This window comes from Xyrauchen texanus, chromosome 50 (genome assembly GCF_025860055.1).
Source record: "Xyrauchen texanus isolate HMW12.3.18 chromosome 50, RBS_HiC_50CHRs, whole genome shotgun sequence".
NCBI classification, from domain to species: domain Eukaryota; kingdom Metazoa; phylum Chordata; class Actinopteri; order Cypriniformes; family Catostomidae; genus Xyrauchen; species Xyrauchen texanus.
The window spans coordinates 10,001,970-10,021,398 of NC_068325.1; the positions used below are offsets into that span (position 1 = coordinate 10,001,970).

At 36.1% G+C, this 19,429-nt stretch overlaps 2 protein-coding genes across 2 annotated transcripts; both read left to right on the forward strand.

The window, feature by feature from the left end:
- LOC127640979 (uncharacterized) lies at positions 1-9,471 on the forward strand. The gene is made up of 3 exons (XM_052123716.1): positions 1-76; positions 1,481-3,346; positions 7,360-9,471. Exons 2-3 carry the CDS (start codon positions 1,490-1,492, stop codon positions 9,175-9,177), a joined length of 3,675 nt encoding a protein of 1,224 aa, XP_051979676.1. The 5' UTR covers positions 1-76; positions 1,481-1,489; the 3' UTR covers positions 9,178-9,471.
- Positions 9,472-13,560: 4,089 nt separating this feature from the next.
- si:ch211-117l17.6 (regulator of G-protein signaling 21) lies at positions 13,561-19,311 on the forward strand. The gene is made up of 5 exons (XM_052124071.1): positions 13,561-13,771; positions 13,924-13,995; positions 14,466-14,521; positions 14,629-14,795; positions 15,862-19,311. Exons 1-5 carry the CDS (start codon positions 13,695-13,697, stop codon positions 16,039-16,041), a joined length of 552 nt encoding a protein of 183 aa, XP_051980031.1. The 5' UTR covers positions 13,561-13,694; the 3' UTR covers positions 16,042-19,311.
- The last annotated feature ends 118 nt before the right edge of the window (positions 19,312-19,429 follow it).

Here is a 19,429-nt window from a genome sequence, read left to right on the forward strand (position 1 = left end):
GAAAAGCGCTATCCAAAAGTTTATTAAAAGCTGAGCACATCCATTTCAGTCAGCTGGTCCTCTATGCTTTTGAGAGGTAAGTTCAACTTCACTAATTCATTTCTCTAGAATGTATATATATATATTTCTCATTTCAAGTGAAGTTATGTTGTGTTTGCTACAATGGTTTATTTTTTTCTTAAATGTGGGAGTATTAGAAGTTATTCTAGCATGTACAATGAAATAATCCAATATGTATATAATATTTTCTCTTACCAATGAAGATAGCGTCCCCTGTAATCTGTTACAATAATTTAATAATCCATACGAGATGGTGAAATCGAAAGCGATCGTATGACTTGGCTCCTACAAAAAGGTACAAATTTTAGACCAACCAATCAACAAACAAAACGTATAATCGATACAATACAGGCATCAAATTTTAGTTTGCTACCTATTCAAATCTTTATTTAAAAACAAAATGAACAAATATAGTTACTCGTTCCATTTATGCAACACTCAACCACTACTCAAATATTGCAATTTGTTTTTCCTTTGTATCTTTGCCTGCTGTGGGCAACAATGAAATGGTTTCTCTCACCTAAATCTTGTAGTTATAACTCAATGCATTGGTAGGCGCTGTGGATGCATGATGCTGTTAAAGGAATTGTTTGCCCAAAAAGAAAATTCTGTCATTATTTAAAGTGATTGTTTCACTGCAGAGAAAATGGAACACATGGTTCTACAAGCAAAAGTTTTTAATTTTTTTAAATTTTGTATCTAGATGTTGTTGTTTATGCATAGTTCTAATTTTTTAATAAGAAAAACAGGTTCAAAGGTTGAAGGTCAGACTTAAACTAAGTGAATTTCAAGTAATCGATTACTCATTGTATTATGTGTTAGAGTAGTTGTTTACAAAATCTCTCTAAATGCCAATCCCTATCCCAAACCCAATGTTTTGTTTCTTCACATAGTTTATTTTCTTTTTGAAATCATGCTTAGATTTAGGATGTGTGTAAGGGGTTCGACTTTAAGATTAGGTTTAGGTTTGGACTTAAACTTAGAAAAAATCGTAATAACATTGTTTGTTGGTTAGATTATTGTTCTCAGTGGGAGCAAAAGTCATATGTCTTTGTACCAGGCAACTTATGTTTGGCAATATGTAAGGTCATGTAAACGCATGCTAAATGCATGCCTGTTTATGTTTTGACTTCAAAAGCAGAGAATAACCAGATCATGTAAACTCTGTTTTTTTGCATTGTTGGATGTTTTTTATAAGCTGATTTTTTGTAGTTATCAGCATAAAGGTGTGCATCTAAATGTGATCATGAGTGGGCAAAAACTATGTTTCTTTGCTTAAACCATTGATGAGGAAAACATTTTAAAGCAATTACATAACTTTACACCTTGTTGGCTTATCAAGCATAATCAGTGTAAGATTGAGCATGTAAATGTTCTCAGTGTGACTCTTTTACTGACATACATATATTTCGTTTTCCAGTTAGAGAGCATGTGGCTCATATTTGTTCTGCTCCAACTTCTGCCTCAACTCACCCTCAGCACTCGCTGTCCGAGTGGGTGCGTCTGTGACATTAAAGGTTCAGCGAAATGTAAAGGGAACTTCACTGATATACCCCCTCTGGACCCCGCTATCACCTTCCTACTCCTGCTTGAAGACACACACATAAAAGTTCTCCAAGAACGAAGCTTTCAGCATTTCCCTCTTCTTCTAAGATTGTCGATATCCCACAGCTCTCTTGACACTATTCACCCAGAAGCCTTCCATAATGCTTCACAACTTCTGTCCATCAAACTGTCATCAAATGCTCTCTCTGTTTTCCCACCCAAAATATTTAGTGAGCAGAGAAACCTAGAGCAGCTACAGCTGAATGGCAATCAGATAGTTTCAATAAGTTCAGAATTGTTTCAAGGGTTGGTTAATTTAACAGAACTGGAGATCAGAAATAATTTGATTTCTCAGCTGGAAGCCGATGTCTTCCAGAGTTTGACCAGCTTAATTTTTCTCAACTTGGCTGGGAACCGACTGAGGAACCTCCCTCAAACCCTCTTCCACAACCTGAGGCAACTTAAGTATTTGATACTCTCCTCTAACCAGTTGGAGACTCTAGAATCAGGTTCATTTGATCATCTAAACAACCTGTTGGAGCTAATACTATATAAGAACCAGATCCGAGAGATACCACCACACCTTTTCTGGCACATGCCTTTCCTTCGTACTCTCTCAATGTCAACCAACCAGCTCCGGAATCTTCCAGCTGAGAGCTTCTACTACTTGCCCAATCTCACCAAGCTTACCCTCTACAAAAACCCATTGATCTCTCTACCTGACCAGCTAGTAGGGCATATGCCAAGGCTCCAAGAACTCTATCTTTATGAAACCAACCTAGCCACTGTCCCTTGGAACCTTTTTGCTAACATGACTAACTTAAGATGGCTCCATTTACACTTCAATGAAAAGTTAAGCTCCCTGCCAAAGAACCTCTTTTGTTGCTTGCCAAACTTGATGAAGCTCTCCCTAAAAAGCAACAATCTTAAGGAGCTGCACGCTGAACTCTTTTCGGGCTTGACTAGCCTTCAAGTACTAATGCTAAATGAAAACAAGCTTCAGTCTCTCCCAGCAACATTCTTTCAGCAAACCCCAAGTCTCGAAATAATTGATCTAAGCCACAACCATCTGAGGTATCTTCCTGGAAACATTTTTGTACATGCAGGAGCACTGAAGGTTCTTTCTCTTAGTGGCAACAAATGGAACTGTGATTGTAGCATTTTGAGTATTACAGAATGGATTAGTGAAAACCAAAGGCTAATCAATGATTTGGACAAAGGAGTAGCATGCCATGAACCACACCACTTACGAAACCATCCTCTGCAGAAGTTGACCTATGAAGATCTTCAGTGCGGTCAGGGTGGATTCCAGATACCGCATAGAAAAGACTCAACTATAGCTACAATGACTTCATCTTCCCTTTTATTTACGAGTACTATAACATCAACCATGCAACAAACCCCTCTAATCCCTCCTACAGCTGATGATTTTTACGTGAAATCAAGCAGCATCTACAATAATGATCCAGCATTCTACAATACAATTGTCCTGGACAACGGACCTGAAATTGTCCACAACAATCATTACAATGGTTGGGTGTACCTGTGGACTGTCCCATCAACGGGTTCTTACAGTGGCTCCATGATGGTTTTGTATATTGTTCTCTTGGCCACTGGTGTGATTCTTATCATGGCCAGTGTGTATGTTATGTACCGTCTTAACAAGGTGGTGGGGGTTTTAGGGGCAGTTGCTATGGGAGACAATCAGAGAATAATGACCAGAAAAATACGACGTTTCAAATTTCAACTCTAGAAAAAGCTAGAATGTCTGTCTGTCTGTCTGTCTGTCTGTCTGTCTGTCTGTCTGTCTATCTATCTATCTATCTATCTATCTAGTAGAACAAAAGCATCCATTGCTTTCATACTAGATGTTTTCCTTTTTGCCTGTTTCTGGAAATACTGTATTTGAGTATCTTAAAAAGAGCAGAACACTTTTCCCAATATATTGATATGTATTCATAATGTTTAATTATAATCCTAATAGTCTTAATGTACACATGACTGTTGCAGATCTCTGTACCGTTATGGCAAAAATGCATTTTAATGTCTGTCTTGTCTCCCTCTGGTGAGAAAAACTTAAAATGCTGTAAAATGTAGTTCAGAAGTAGCTCCAGTACATTCCAAACTTTCTAACATGCCTCAAGGAACATTTTCCGTATGACGCCAAACATTTGTGGACATGATATTATGATTTATATAATATTATATTTAGTTGTACTGTACTAGTCGAAAAACAAATTCTTCATGTTGCAAGTCTGATGTTCTTTCTGCACCTCTTTTCAAAGATGTTTTTATGACAATTAGTCCAAGCGTGACAGCTATAATTAATAGCTCCCTAGCTAATGGACTAGTTTCAGCTAGTTTTAAACATACAGCTGTGCAAACTTTGTTAAAGAAAAACATCTTAATCCAACTATATAAAAGTAATACAGGCCAATTTCTAAATTTCCCTTTATTTCCAAGTGTTTGGAAAGAGTAATTTATTCACTCTTATTTGAACACTTTTAACATTTTAGACACATTTCAGTCTGGTTTCAGATCCTTACACGGTACTGAGTCTGCTTTGCTGAAGTCAAAAATTATATCTAGCTTGCTCTGGACTCAGGCTCATATCCTGTTTTAGTTTTGTTAGATCTCAGGGCTACGTTTGACATTACTGACCACAACATCCTTCTCAAACGCCTTGAGTGTATGGTTGGCATCCAGGGTCTGGCCTTGCAGTAGTTTGCATCCTATCTGAAAGATAGGGCCTTTTCTGTAAATTTAGGTACTTTTTCCTCTTCATCAGCTCCCTTATCTTTTGGTGTCCCTCAAGGATCCATTTTAGGTCCATTATTGTTTTCCCTATACACGCTTCAGTTGGGTTAAATTTTTCAGAAATGTAATATCACTTATCACTGCTATGCTGAAGACTCCCAGTTTTACCTTCCAGTTAGACCAGACACTAACTGCCCATTTGAGAATCTGCTGAAGTGCCTCGAAGACATTAAAAGTTGGATGTTAAATAATTATTTGCAGTTAAATGAAGGTAAAACTGAAGTGCTGATTTTAGGCTGTCCCATGTCTTCCTCTCCTGTCATGTAAGCCCAGTTAGGTCCACTTTCTTCTAATATACAAAAGAAAGTTAAGAGTCGTGGAATAATTTTTGACTCTTTGCTTCTTTTTGATGAACAGATTAGTGCTGTTATTAAGGGAAGCTTCTTTCATATCTGATCTATTGCAAAGCTAAAACTTTTCCTTTCTAGTAAAGATATGGAAATTGTGATCCATACACTTATTACATCGCGGCTGGACTATTGTAATTCCCTGTACATTAGCCTTTCTCAATCTGCTTTATCTCAATTACAAATTGTTCAAAATGTGGCAACCAGGGTTTTAACAGGGTCAAAAAAGAGGGATCATATTTCTCCCATATTTGCATCTCGTCACTGGCTTCCTTTTAAGTTCAGGGTTGATTTTAAAATCCTCATTTTGTTTATAAAGCATTGTTTGGTCTTGCACAAAATACATTTCTGACCTTCCCCACCCTTACTCCAACCAGAGTGCTCAGATCTTCCAATCAATTATTTTTGTCTGCCCTCCGTTGTCGATGTAAATCCAAGGGTGATTAGGACTTTTCTGTGGCTGGACCTAAAGTTTGGAATAGTCTCCCCTATCACGTGAGGTCTGCTTCATCGTTAGCTATTTTTAAATCTTCCCTTAAATTATATATTTATTCTTTAGCTTTTGAAAATGATTAAATTATGGATGTTCCTTGATTGTGATTCTTATGTATATGCTGTTTTATTGTCTTTATTTTTGTGTTTCATTTTCTCTATTGTACAGTAAATTGGAACAACTTATGTTGTGTTTAAACATGCTTTATAAATAAATGTTGATTGATTGATTGATTGGTTGGTTGATATGTTTGGGTAATTCTAAAGGAAACTTAATGGTTAATTAAAATTAAATTACATTTATTTTGTTTAATTTCATTTCATTTTCAAATCAAGCAGGTTTTCAGATGCTATTGCATATGAATAGATCAGGACAGCTCAAAATCTCTCACATTGCTTTAGTAATCATTGAGGAAATTAAGAGAAAATGTATAAACATATCAGTTTGAATTAAAAAGCATATAAACATACAGTACTGAACCTCAAGCACAAATATAGTCAGAAGCTCCAACACAGACACTAAAACAAAATGAAAACACTGCACATTATGAGTACTGAACCTATTATACAAGCATTCAAAAGCTGGCAAATTAGATAAAAACAAACTTATCAAGTCCGATGCAGACTTCCTTGTGTGCGTCACTGTATACCAAGAAAAGTGTTGAGGAAGAATTGTGTCTTTCAGACAGTTTTCAGTGCTTATGAGGGGTAAGTTCAACTTCACTAATTAATTTTATACATTTTTCACTGCATGTTTTTGGTCAAATAATTTGTCTTAATGTTGTGTTTGCTACATCGTCTTTTCTTAAACGTTGGAGTTCACAAGGCTATTTCTAGTGTGTACAACAAATAGATCCAATATATAACATTTTCTCTTACAAATGAAGAAAGTGTGCTGAGTATCTGTTGTTGAAATAATTGGGGCACAACGGGGCTAAAGATCCCCCAGTATATAAGGCACTTTTGATTTAATTTTCTCCTAAAACACTATATAGCAACAAATACTACAGCACTTTCCAAAACACCTGTGTGGCACTATGCACTGCAAAATGTTCCTGATCCGCAAGGTCATTGCACGCAGTGTCTAACGGTTGATTATTAGGTAATTTAATCTAGCATTTGATAACATTTATAATGTTGCAAATTAATGTAGCTAAGAAGAATCCTTGAAATTATCACATTACTTCTGAGAATCCCCATTAAACACATTCTTTTTCAGAAGTCAGGGGAATAGATATGTTATGAAGAATGTTCAAAGTGGGTTCATATTGACTGATCCAATTACAAAGCAGAATGAATTGCTTATAGAATACTCGAGATATTATAAAATGCCAAAAGTGATTGAAATTAGTAGGAAATGGTGTACCCTTTTCTGAAATGGTTATTTTGGATAAGCATCTTCTTAATTTGTTAATCAAAAAAGTATCACACCTATTTATGTTTTGAGGTCAAAAGCAGAGAATAACCAACTCGACAATAGTATGAGGTGGCGAATTCGTACGAATTCCTATGAGTTAATTTGTCCGAAACAGTATGAGTTATAAACCCACCAATGAGAGACGCTTCCCTCGTTTCCTTGTAGTTCCCGATGTGACCTTTGTTCTATATTAATCCAAAACTATGTTTGCGTACCTTTAACCCCAAACCATCCCTAAACCTAACAATAAAATGTAACACCTGACCCTACCCAGAGTGTAAACAACCACAATATTAATGTGTGATTGGTAAGGTGTACATTTTTGTACCAGATTTGGAACTAATTCACCACTTTGTAGTTTTGTGACAAATTGACATGCAACTTTGTTGGAATAACTTGATGATTTCAAGCCTCATGTAAAAAAGATTTCTTGCTTTGTTGGATTTTTCGAGTAAGCTGATTTTCTTTTGTAGTTTTGTTGTATTGGTGTGCATCAAAGTGGGCAAAAATCTACAGGTGTCAATCACTTATTGCTTAATGTATGACTTTACTTCGATTAAAGAAAACTGCTTAATGTGTTTATATGACTTTACATTTTGTCGGCATATAAAGCAAGATCGTGCATGTAAACACACTCAGTGTGACTCTTATACTGACTGATATATATATTTTGTTTCCTAGGCAAAGATGTGGCTCACATTTGCTCTACTTCTGCCTCAACTCACCTTCAGCACTTGCTGTCCCAGTGGGTGCATCTGTGACATTAAAGGTTCAGCAAAATGTAAAGGGAACTTCACTGATATACCCCCTCTGGACCCCGCCATCACCATCCTACTCTTGCTTGAAGACACACACATAAAAGTTCTCCAAGAACGAAGCTTTCAGCATTTCCCTCTTCTTCTAAGATTGTCGATATCCCACAGCTCTCTTGACACTATCCACCCAGAGGCCTTCCACGGTGCTCCACAACTTCGCTCCATCAAACTGTCATCAAACGGTCTTTCCATTTTCCCACCCAAGGTGTTTAGAGAGCAGAGCAACCTAGAGCAGCTACAGCTGGATGACAATCAGATCATTTCCATAAATTCAGAACTTTTTCAAGGGCTGGTAAATCTAATCAAACTGGACATCAGTATGAATCGTATTTCTCAGCTGGACGCCAATGTCTTCCAGAGCTTGACTAGCTTGAATTTCCTCAACTTGGCTGGGAACCAACTGAAGAACCTCCCGCAAACCCTCTTCCACAATCTGAGGCAACTTAAGTCTTTGAATCTCTCCTATACCCAGTTGGAGACTCTAGAATCAGGTTCCTTTGATCATCTAAACAACTTGTTGGTGCTAATACTACATAAGAACCAGATCCGAGAGGTACCACCACGCCTTTTTTGGCACATGCCTTCACTTCTTACTCTCTTAATGTCAACCAACCAGCTCTGGAATCTTCCAGCTGAGAGCTTCTACTACTTGCCCAATCTCACCAAGCTTACCCTCTACAAAAACCCATTGATCTCTCTACCTGACCAGCTAGTAGGGCATATGCCAAGGCTCCAAGAACTCTATCTTTATGAAACCAACCTAGCCACTGTCCCTTGGAACCTTTTTGCTAACATGACTAACTTAAGATGGCTCCATTTACACTTCAATGAAAAGTTAAGCTCCCTGCCAAAGAACCTCTTTTGTTGCTTGCCAAACTTGATGAAGCTCTCCCTAAAAAGCAACAATCTTAAGGAGCTGCACGCTGAACTCTTTTCTGGCTTGACTAGCCTTCAAATACTAATGCTAAATGAAAACAAGCTTCAGTCTCTCCCAGCAACAATCTTTCAGCAAATCCCAAGTCTCAAAATAATTGATCTAAGCCACAACCATCTGCGGTATCTTCCTGGAAACATTTTTGTACATGCAAGAGCACTGAAGGTTCTTTCTCTTAGTGGCAACAAATGGAACTGTGATTGTAGCATTTTGAGTATTACAGAATGGATTAGTGAAAACCAAAGGCTAATCAATGATTTGGACAAAGGAGTAGCATGCCATGAACCACACCACTTACGAAACCATCCTCTGCAGAAGTTGACCTATGAAGATCTTCAGTGCGGTCAGGGTGGATTCCAAACATTAACAGATACTATTATAGCAACCATGCAACAAACCCCTCTAATCCCTCCTACAGCTGATGATTTTTATGTGAAATCAAGCAGCATCTACAATAATGATCCAGCATTCTACAATACAATTGTCCTGGACAACGGACCTGAAATTGTCCACAACAATCATTACAATGGTTGGGTGTACCTGTGGACTGTCCCATCAACGGGTTCTTACAGTGGCTCCATGATATTTTTGTATATTGTTCTCTTGGCCACTGGTGTGATTCTTATCGTGGCCAGTGTGTATGTTATGTATCGTCTTAACAAGGTGGTGGGGGTTTTAGGGGCAGTTGCTATGGGAGACAATCAGAGAATAATGACCAGAAAAATAAGACGTTTCAAATTTCAACTCTAGAGAAAGCTAGAAAGTTATTTATATATCTATGTATATGCACATGTTTGTCTTTCTGTTATTATACCAGTTAAGTAGAACAAAAGCATCCATTGTTTTCGTAATTGCTTTTAGCCTGTTTCTGGAATTACTGTATTTAAGCATCTTAAAGTGAAGCAACAGGACCAAGGAAATCTGTTAAATTATCTACTGACATAAGATGAGACATAAAAAAAAGAGCAGAAAATGTTTCCTAATGTAACGATATGTACTCATAATGTTTCATGATAATCCTGATAGTCTTAATGTACTCATGACTGTTGCAAACAAAAATGTATTTTAATGTCTGTTTTGTCTTCATGATGAGAAAAATAAAAAATTTGGTAAAATGTAGTTCAAAAGTAGTTCCAGTACATTCCAAATGTCCTAACATGCCTCAAGCAATATTTCCCTTAAGGATAATATGAAGCCAAACCTTTGTGGACATATTATTTATTTATTTATTTGTAGTTTTACTGTACAAGATGAAAAGAAAATGATTGGCAGCAATTAAATGATGGGTCTTCCTCTCTTTTCAGGTAATTCTAAAGGAAACTCAAAGGTTAATTAAAACTTAATTGAATTTCATTTTTATTCATTTCGTTTAATTTTCAAAACAAGCAAGTTTTCAGATGCTATTGTATATACTATGAATACATAAGCACAAAATCTCTCACATTGCTTTAGTAATCATTGAGGAAATTAAGAGGAAAATAGTATAAACATATCAGGCTGAATAAATTGGCATATAAACAGTTTTACAACTCAAGCACAAATCTAGACAGAAGAAGCTCCCACACAGACACTAAAACAAAATGAAAACACTGCACATTATGAGTACTGTACTGTTATACAAGCATTCAAAAGCTGGCAAATTAGATCAAAACAAACTTATCAAGTCTGATGCAGACTTCCTTGTGTGCTTCACTGTATACCAAGAAAAGTGTTGAGGAAGAACTGTGTCTTTCAGACAGTTTTCAGTGCTTATGAGGGGTAAGTTCAACATACTTTTTCATTCAAGTTCCACACTCTTTTAATAGGCAATTTTTCTGGTTTACAGCTTCACAATAATTAATCAACTTCACAATAACTCATTAGCTTCACAAACATATTTCTAGACTCACACTCTCTCTCGCTCTCTCTCTCTCTCTCTCCTAGACGAGCCCTTCCCGAGTCTGCTCGACATAACAGGCCATAAGCTGGAAATCAAGCATTTACTCGCCCTCATGCCATTCTGGGTGTGTATGATTTTTAGAAGAATATCTCTGCTCTTTTGGTCCAAACAATGAAAGTGAATCGGAGCTAAAATATTGAAGATCCACAAAACCCATAAATCAGCATAAAAGTAGTCTAATCCATGTGCCTCCAGTGGTTTAATCCATGTCTTCAGAAGCAATATGATAGATGTGGTGAGAAACGGATAAATATTGTATTATTTTTTACTATTAATTCTCCTCCTTGCTCAGTCAATCTCCACTTTAACTTTCACTTCTTGTGTTTTTGGTGATTCACATTCTTCATGCATATCACCACCTACTGGACAGAGAGAAGAATTTCTAGCACAAATATTGACCTGTTTCTCACCCACACCTATCATATCAATTCTGAAGTCATGGATTAAACCACTGGAGTTGTATGTACTACCTTTATGCGGCTTTTATGTGCTTTTTGGTGTGTCCAAATTTTGGCACCCCTTAACTTACATTGAAAGGACCTACAGAGCTGAAATATTCTTCTAAAAATCTTAATTTATGTTCTGAAGAAAAAAAGTCATAGACAGATGGCATGATGAGAGTATATGATGAGAGAATTTTCATTTTTGGTGTGAATTATTTCTTTAAGTAGCACATGGGGGCCACATTGTCCTCTTTTTGAGATACAATGTTCAACATTGGTTTAGTTCTTGTATATTTTAAGCCCAGAAATAGTTGTGTTCTCATTCTAATGCATGATGAACAATTTTCTGAAGATTGTGACAGGTGGAATGTTCTGCCTGAAGTATTGCTCCACAAATGTTGATACTTTTCTATTAGAAAAAACATGATAAAGGCTAAGCATAATAACACATTATTTGATCATCTCTACTTTACTGATTATTTATTATACAAATTAACACACTCTCTACATCAGGGGTCAGTATTATTAAAAAACAAGCAATATTTAAAACAAAAATTATTATTAAAAATGTCACTGTTTTATTCTATTACATGAATACTTCTAAAGCTACTCAAGTTATTCGGCAAAAGTAGCGAGTGGTTCCTCATTTCCTTATTAATGTTGTTTGATTAATAGCCTTTATATGACATCGCCTAGACAGTGCTCGATTCAGTTACATGTACACTTCAAGTCCAACATTTTGATGCAAATATGCTTTTTGTCCCACTGTTTAAATTCACTTTAGACATGAACGACTGCATTTACATTAATGACTCATCAAGATGGGCATAGGCGGAATTAATGAAAACCCCTTTTCTAGATGTAGAACATTGGCTAAATATAGAAAACTACTCGAGTTTAATCTAGGACATCTCTCTTTTTTCAGTTAAACATCTAGATAATTTTATTGATATTGATAACATTGTATTAATCTCTCACATCAACCCAATAATCTTACAGGCTACGTTATAGACACACAGAATCTAGGAAGACGAAATATGAAATTTACCTCGATATGTTTCTTCAAATTAGAGGTACGATTAATGCTGATATGTGGCTTGAGCAAGTTAAACTCACATGCGAAAAGCCCTTTCAGGTGCTGCTGTGATGTTCAGGTGTTGAACTGTGCTTGAGGCATTCTCCACAGTTGGCGCCAGATCTGCAGCTACCGTTCAAGTTTTTTACGTGTGATTTGATTGGTTGGGAGTCACGAGACTCTCCCTAGCCAATCATGTTGATAGATAAAAATAAAATCGAAGTAGCGAATGGTGATGGTGACAGATGGTGGGAAAATAGTGCAGAAAAAGTACAGTTACAGCACTTAAAATGTACTCAAGTAAAAGTGTAACATTTTTAAACTACTTAAAAAGCACAATTCTTGGGGAAAAAGTAGTTAATTACAGTAACATGAGAATTTATAATTCATTACTTTACACCCCTGGCTGTAAGGTGCGTGAGAAGTGCCCGACAAGTCTATGGCAAGTGCTACAGGAAGTGTGGGGTGAAATGTCACATGAGTATGTGGACAAACTGACAGCTAGAATGTCAAGGATCTGCAAAGCGGTCATTGCTGCATGTGGAGGATTTTTGATGAGAACTCTTTGAAGTAGTTTAAAAAGTTCTGATTTTTTATTTTTTTTTCTTCAAATTGTAATATAAATTGTTCATGTTATTAATGTCCTGACTATACATTGTGATCAGTTGAATGCCACTTTGGTGAATAAAAGTACCAATTTCTTTCCATAAGAGCAAAATCTGTACATTATTCCAAACCTTTGGCCACCAGTGTAAGTACGCTCAATTTTACGATTGAGTAGCTAATCTATGACCATGTGTAAAATATTTTATGTAATCATTCTTTTATACCACACATTCAAAGTGATTCATTCACATTTCCTTTTAAACACATGAGTTGACCTTGCTGCATTTTCCAATGCTTTATCTTCAAAAACTGGACACACTCTTGGTTGTAAGCACAAGACCAAAATAAAACGTTTCTTTGCCTAAAGAGTGTTGCACTGTCATGGATGCCACCTGGTGGATGAAAAGCATAGAGCAGAAGTTATGAAGCAAACCTGCATATGCTGACATGTTTGAAGTATACCATGCTTTGAATTTACTCTGAGAACAAGAATCTCACATAAAATAAGAATGAAAAGGCACTCATTTCAGACTGTTTAAAATGGCTAGTATGCACAGTTAACAATACCACTTGTCTACCGTGTGTGGTTAAACTCGTGGCTCTGCTGTTAAGATACACAGCAAACACGGTGATATGCCAAGCACTATTATCAGATTCATGCCACTCCCACGTGAGTAATCATATTGACTCAGCAAACCAAAACTTGATATTATCTGTAACTCTCTAAACTCAAATCCGTCCATTAAGAGGGGTGTCATTTGTCTTTGGCTGTGGTGCATCCGCAAATGAAGGGCAAACTTTATTACAACATTAACAGGATGTGATTGGTTCAAAGTTTGACTCAAATTACTTTTAGGCATCACATTGCATAATTATAAAGTTTATAGAGTAATTCTCTGCTAGAATACTATGATACAATTGTATTAAATGTTTTCCTTGAAAAATTGTGTTTGTGCCAATTATTAAAACAAATGGAATTGGTTTGATATTTTGCTATATTTTTAAGTGCAGCTAAGTACCCACATATTGTTGAGGCCTATAGTATATGAATCACTGCAGAAGGAAATCTTCGTAGTGACATTGGCATCCAGAGATTTGTGTGAACATGTTTAGGTATCACAACATCTCACTCTGTCTGTTAAAAACATGAACTCGCAAAGAAAGCCTGGACAATTCTCCAAAAAGTATCAGCCGTCACTCCAAGATGCCTAGACTACTTTGCTCGAAAAGTAGGATCTACGAGTTCAATGATTTAATCCGGAACAAGAAACATCCAAACACGTAAATGTATTACTTATCTCTGTTACTTATCTTTTTAGGCAATCTTTGGATCTTAATGTACTGAAATGTTATAACACAGATTACGTGCTACATTGATGTGAATACAGTGTTATTTATTACCTGTTTACTATTATTTCATTTCCATGCCATAGACTGGATGTTCTGTTGAGCAGAAAAAAAACAGTTTTGATCCGGAAAAAGAGCTCTGACATCTCTGATTACCAGTACGTTTAAAAATAATGGCAATTTTTACATACATACATACCATGGTCCTAAAAAGTCTTTTTAAACATACAGTAAGCCACAGTTAAATGTATTAATCTTACAGCATAGATTACAAACCAAGTAACATCTGTTTTCTCTATTATATTATTCTCTATTAACTATGGACTTGTTCAACCAAGCTTGACAACCAGAACATGTCCATATACTTTGTGTATCTATTGTTTTATCATTTAAAACCCAAAGAAATTCTTTTTTTTGGTAAATGTTTTGCTTGTGATATATTTCTTTTATATATTGTAAATGCTACTTGGTTGATTTTGAAATGCAATAACGTTCATACATTTTTAAGTGTGACTTGAGTGTTCAAATACTTTTTATTATTTTATCTTAATACTGAAATAATAAGCTTAAACTGTATGGGGATGATGTAGACAATTTTAGGGGTTCATTTCATATATTATTTTTACAGATTACATGACCATTCGACACTTGGACTAAAGCTTACTGATCTACTGCAAAATAAAGGTTAGTTCAAACCCCCAATCACCTTTTAATCATTTTTGTAGGGTTTTTGTGATTTTGTGTTCGATGGTCAAAACTTTTCATCATTTTGAACATTCCTCTTTGAACAGACTACCTGGCTGCCTTTCATTCATTTCTCCAGTCTGAGTTTAGTGCGGAGAACATTGAATTTTGGCAAGCCTGCAGGGAATACAAGCGGATGACTTCGCCTTGCAAACTCTCAAACAAAGCATCAGAAATCTATGAAAAATTTCTACATCCTATGGCTCAAAAAGAGGTCAGTGTGTAAATTAAACCAGAACAGTTGTTCATATAAGCATTCAATAGTCAGAATCAGGCCTTTCCAAACACATGGGAAACCACTGCATCAATATATTCATCCATTTCTTCTGTTTAGTGCCTTAAAATACTTGTTAGTTGCTTTGTAATGTAATTGCTTTAAATATACACTCACTGAGTACTTTATTAAGAACAGTATGGTCCTAATAAAGTGCCCAATGCGGTCTTCTGCTGTTGTAGCCCAACCGCCTCAAGGTTCGACTTGTTGTGAATTCTGAGATGCTATTCTGCTCACTACAATTGTACAGAGTGGTTATGTGAGTTACCGTAGCCTTTCTGTCAGCTCGAACCAGTCTGGCCATTCTCCGTTGACCTCTCTCATCAACAAGGAGTTTCAGTCCGTGAAAACTGCCACTCACTGACTTGTTTTTGGCACTATTCTGAGTAAACTCTAGAGAGAGTTGTGTGCGAAAATCCCAGGAGATCATCAGTTACAGAAATACACAAACCAGCCCGTCTGACACCAACAATCATGCCATGGTCGAAATAACTGAGATGACATTTTTTCCCCATTCTGATGATTGTGAAAATTAACTTAAGCTCCTGACCCATATCTGAATGATTTTATGGATTGCACTGCTGCCACTCGATTGGCTGATTAGATCATTGCACTAATAAGATGATGTACAGGTGTTCCTAATAAAGTGCTCAGTGAGTGTATCTAAATACAAAAATGCCGATTTTGAGAATAAAGTATTGTGAGAATAGTCTCTCTGTTTGCTTTGCTATTTTTGTTGTTGTTGATACTCTTCTTTAATGTAATGCTTGTTGTACTGGGGAACCAACAGTCATTTGATTGATTGTAAAGTGTCCTTGATATTTGGAAAGGCACTATATAAATAAAAAATATTATTATTATTCTCAAAACATTATGACTTTATTCTCGAAATCGTCGATTTTTATTTTGACGTGGCACTAATACAAAAAAACAAGGGTTTATGAAACCAGTCATTTTCTACTGTCCTGAAGGCTTTTTCAGTGATGTAAATGTACATGTTTTACAGGTCAACATTGACTATCACACTCGAGAGAAGATCAAAAAATCCTTGATGAAGCCTGACCTCACTTGTTTCGATGAAGCAGAGACACTTATATATAGACTAATGGAGGAAGACTCTTGCCCAAGGTTCATCAAGTCTGAGGCCTACCAGAACCTGAGAAACACATCCAGGAACCCAGTGTAGACCTGCCATCAACAACTAATTTGCAGAGAAGAAAAAATATATATTTCTTAACAAGCACCCAAACAGAAAGGACAGAGAGGACATATGCACGTGGTTTAGGGGAAATGACTGTGGAGAACAGAAAGTGTGTGGTGTGCATTGTCAACTTCATAGATTTTGAGTGATAAGATGAACAAGAGACAAAAACATCACCAAAAAATTACAGTAATAAGAAATGGTCTAATATGAAGATACATTTCATGGTTTGGGAGATGAGAACGGGTGCCGTTTCTATTTTGAAACAACCTCTGACAAATAATGTGTTAATAAATTGCATTGTGCCATCTAAAGCTAAATTAACTAAATTAATACATTTGAACACATACTGGGATATAATTATTCCTTCACAAAGGTAAAAAGATACTTATTTAGAAAGATCATTTAATAATAATTTTTGTATTTAATACATTTTTATATGAGAGGAACAAATAGTCGCGGTTTTGTAGAATGACCCAGCTAATGTTTTCATTTTACACAAAATACTGAACACTGAATAAACAAAAGCTGTTGGATTAACTTAATTAAATTGGGGACATTGGTTCCAAACAATAAAATTGAGTATATTTGATATAAAATTAAAATGAAGTCTCTACTCAAATACTTTGTATAGCGAAAACCTAAATGAATTGAGTTAACCTAACTTAAAATTACATCTGTTCAAATAACTCTATTGAACCTGGTAGCTAGTTGCTAGCTAGCAACAAATACATTAGCATATTATATATACTGTATAATATGCAACAAATATTATTTACATTGTCCCAACATAATTAGATTAAGGGAACATAGATGGATTGTACACAATTAAATTGAGTTAACATCAAATGTAAAAAGAATTGTGTCACTGTAGCTCTCTTTAAATAAGGTATTTGAGCAAGTAGTAAACATCACGTTGAGTGAACACTATCCGTTAGCAGTCTGAATCCATTTGAAAATTTCACAGCAATGTGATAATATCACTTGGACTTTACACAATATAATTATGTTCTCATCTCCAACATGAATGCATTAAGTTGATTTCAAGTTCACTGGTTTAGTATTTATTAGAGCTGCTTTCCCTTTTTTCAGTGCATGATGTCATTGTTTTGACCACAATTAAACTTTTAGAACGGTTTCTTGTTTTACGACGGATTCTTCCAGCCTATGGATGTCTCTGTGATTTGACAAACGCATAAGCTGACAAGACTCATTACCCAAAGTGTAAGGGAACATCATATCGCCTTTTCATAGAAGTTATTAAAACTGTTTTCCACATAAATAGCAGATGAGCTATATTTAAACCATCACTAATTTTGTTCTAAGAAGTAGCTCTGAGAGTTAGTCTGTCAAGAATTGTGTTTTTGTCACATGCCTGGCCCGAGCTAACAGCTGAGACGGGACTTAGGCCAGTGACGCTGCCATAAAATACCGTAATAATCCATGTCACATCTTGACCCTACTGCGACAATTACTTATTTCATGATATTCAAGGCTTAAAAAGGCAATCAGAGCCACTAAGAATAACTGGTTTGATTGACCTAAAATTCCACAAACACAATTAGATGTGCCGGTGTTCTTAATAAAGTGCTCAGTGAGTATATGTACACTCATACAGTTTTCGTACAAATGTAATGTTTTGGACATAAGCTGCTGAGTGATAAATGGCTTTTAAGTGGAATCAACAGAACACAATGTACTGTGTACTAATTCAGTTATGCTACTCATTCAATGGTTCTCATTAACGTTTTCTCACCAAACATGTTGTTGCCCAGAGGTGTAATTGATGCAATATCATGAGCTATTTCACATTGACATAAGGAAATTATCTTGCATAGGGGACCGTTTTGAAAGAAACTCATGCAACTGCGGTGATTCCAGCGGATGCGCTCAATTATTGACTAGAATTTCACCAATCTGTAAGGTACTAAGTTTCATTCTCACGAATGATACGCTGACCAATCTCTCACAAAATCTGCCACTGCCTTCCTCTCTCAAAATACAGTTGTCACGGCAACTAATAGGAAATGAGTCATGTTCTGAGCCACTGACATTGCCCGAGGAACAAAATTGCTCAATTGCGCACAATGGAGAAACTGACAGTGCTACAGTACTCTATGCACAGTATGTTCAGAGTGGTGAGACAGAGTGCACCAATCAGGTGACTTTGAAGATGTCTACACATGGTGGAGTGTATTAGCTGTCTCTAACACAGTGAATACAATGCTTGACTGCCTATCCATTTTTCTGTCACCATAACCTGCAAAGTGCCTAGAATACTGAAAAAGAAGCAGCAAAAATTGCAGTTGCAGTGAGGCACTTACAATGGAAGTGAATGGGGCCAATCCATAAACCTTCAAATTCACACATGTATAGCCACTATATGTAAACATTATAGATTTTAGTTTGATAAAGTCACTTTGACAGGAGATTACAGGATGTTACGTCATCATGAAAATGAACTTCTAATGTGGATTTAAATGTGGGCAGATAAGATTAGTCAATTATTTTGTACAACTATAAAGTTTATGTCTTGTGGATATATTTTTGAAACAGTGAGTATTTTAATGTCTATGCAAAGCCCTTTCTAGCTATAAACAGAATAAGAGGCTGCTTAGGGCACCAGAGCCACCAGGAGGCTCCAGAAAGCAAGATTGTTTTTACATTTTATTTTTAAATATACTAAAAGCAGCTGTTATGACTCAATTAGACGGTTATAGAGGTGCCCCCTTGTGGCTCAAAATGGAAGGGAGATTGTAACTGCAATTCATGTGTGGGCTAAGATCCGGATTGGGGGAGGGTTGTAGGATTTCGCTTAGGGCCCCCATATGCTCAGAAACGGCCCTGTGTCTATGAACCTGCCCCATTCACTTCCATTGTAAGTGCATAACTGTTAACAAATTACATTTGTCTATTTTTATAAACACGATTTGAATGCTGCCAATTCAGTTGAGAGAGAACAGCTCAATGGCAGGGAAGATTTTTAAAGAATAAATCAGTCTGTTTCTTACACAGAATTATGACTTCAGAAGACTTTAAATATAGTGAAAATGTTGTATGGACTACTTTTATGGTGCTTTTGCTTCATTTTGAAGTTTGAATGCTTCAGTTCCAAGTCTTTATAATTGCTTAGTAAAAAAAGCGACCAATAGATTCTTTATCATTTCTATGGTTTGTTCTTGTGTTTTGGGGTAAACTATTCCTTTAAAATGGTTAAATACACTTTGCCTGACCATGGAACAGGTCAAATAAAAGCATCAGTTAAAGATGAGTACCATGAGTTGTTGATATATGGGCTTCTTTTTTATTTTTAATTGAGATTGTGTAGGTTAAAATGTTCATGAATGTATAAAGAAAGAACATTTTAGGTGCT

Bases quoted from the DNA above. Each gene is read 5' to 3' on its own strand.
- si:ch211-117l17.6 (XM_052124071.1), top strand. From the start codon at position 13,695: ATGCCTAGACTACTTTGCTCGAAAAGTAGGATCTACGAGTTCAATGAT. The intron at 13,772-13,923 runs GTAAATGTATTA...TCCATGCCATAG, and splicing joins AACAAGAAACATCCAAACAC to ACTGGATGTTCTGTTGAGCA. The intron at 14,796-15,861 runs GTCAGTGTGTAA...CATGTTTTACAG, and splicing joins ATCCTATGGCTCAAAAAGAG to GTCAACATTGACTATCACAC.
- LOC127640979 (XM_052123716.1), top strand. From the start codon at position 1,490: ATGTGGCTCATATTTGTTCTGCTCCAACTTCTGCCTCAACTCACCCTC. The intron at 3,347-7,359 runs TTTCAACTCTAG...TTTGTTTCCTAG, and splicing joins GAAAAATACGACGTTTCAAA to GCAAAGATGTGGCTCACATT.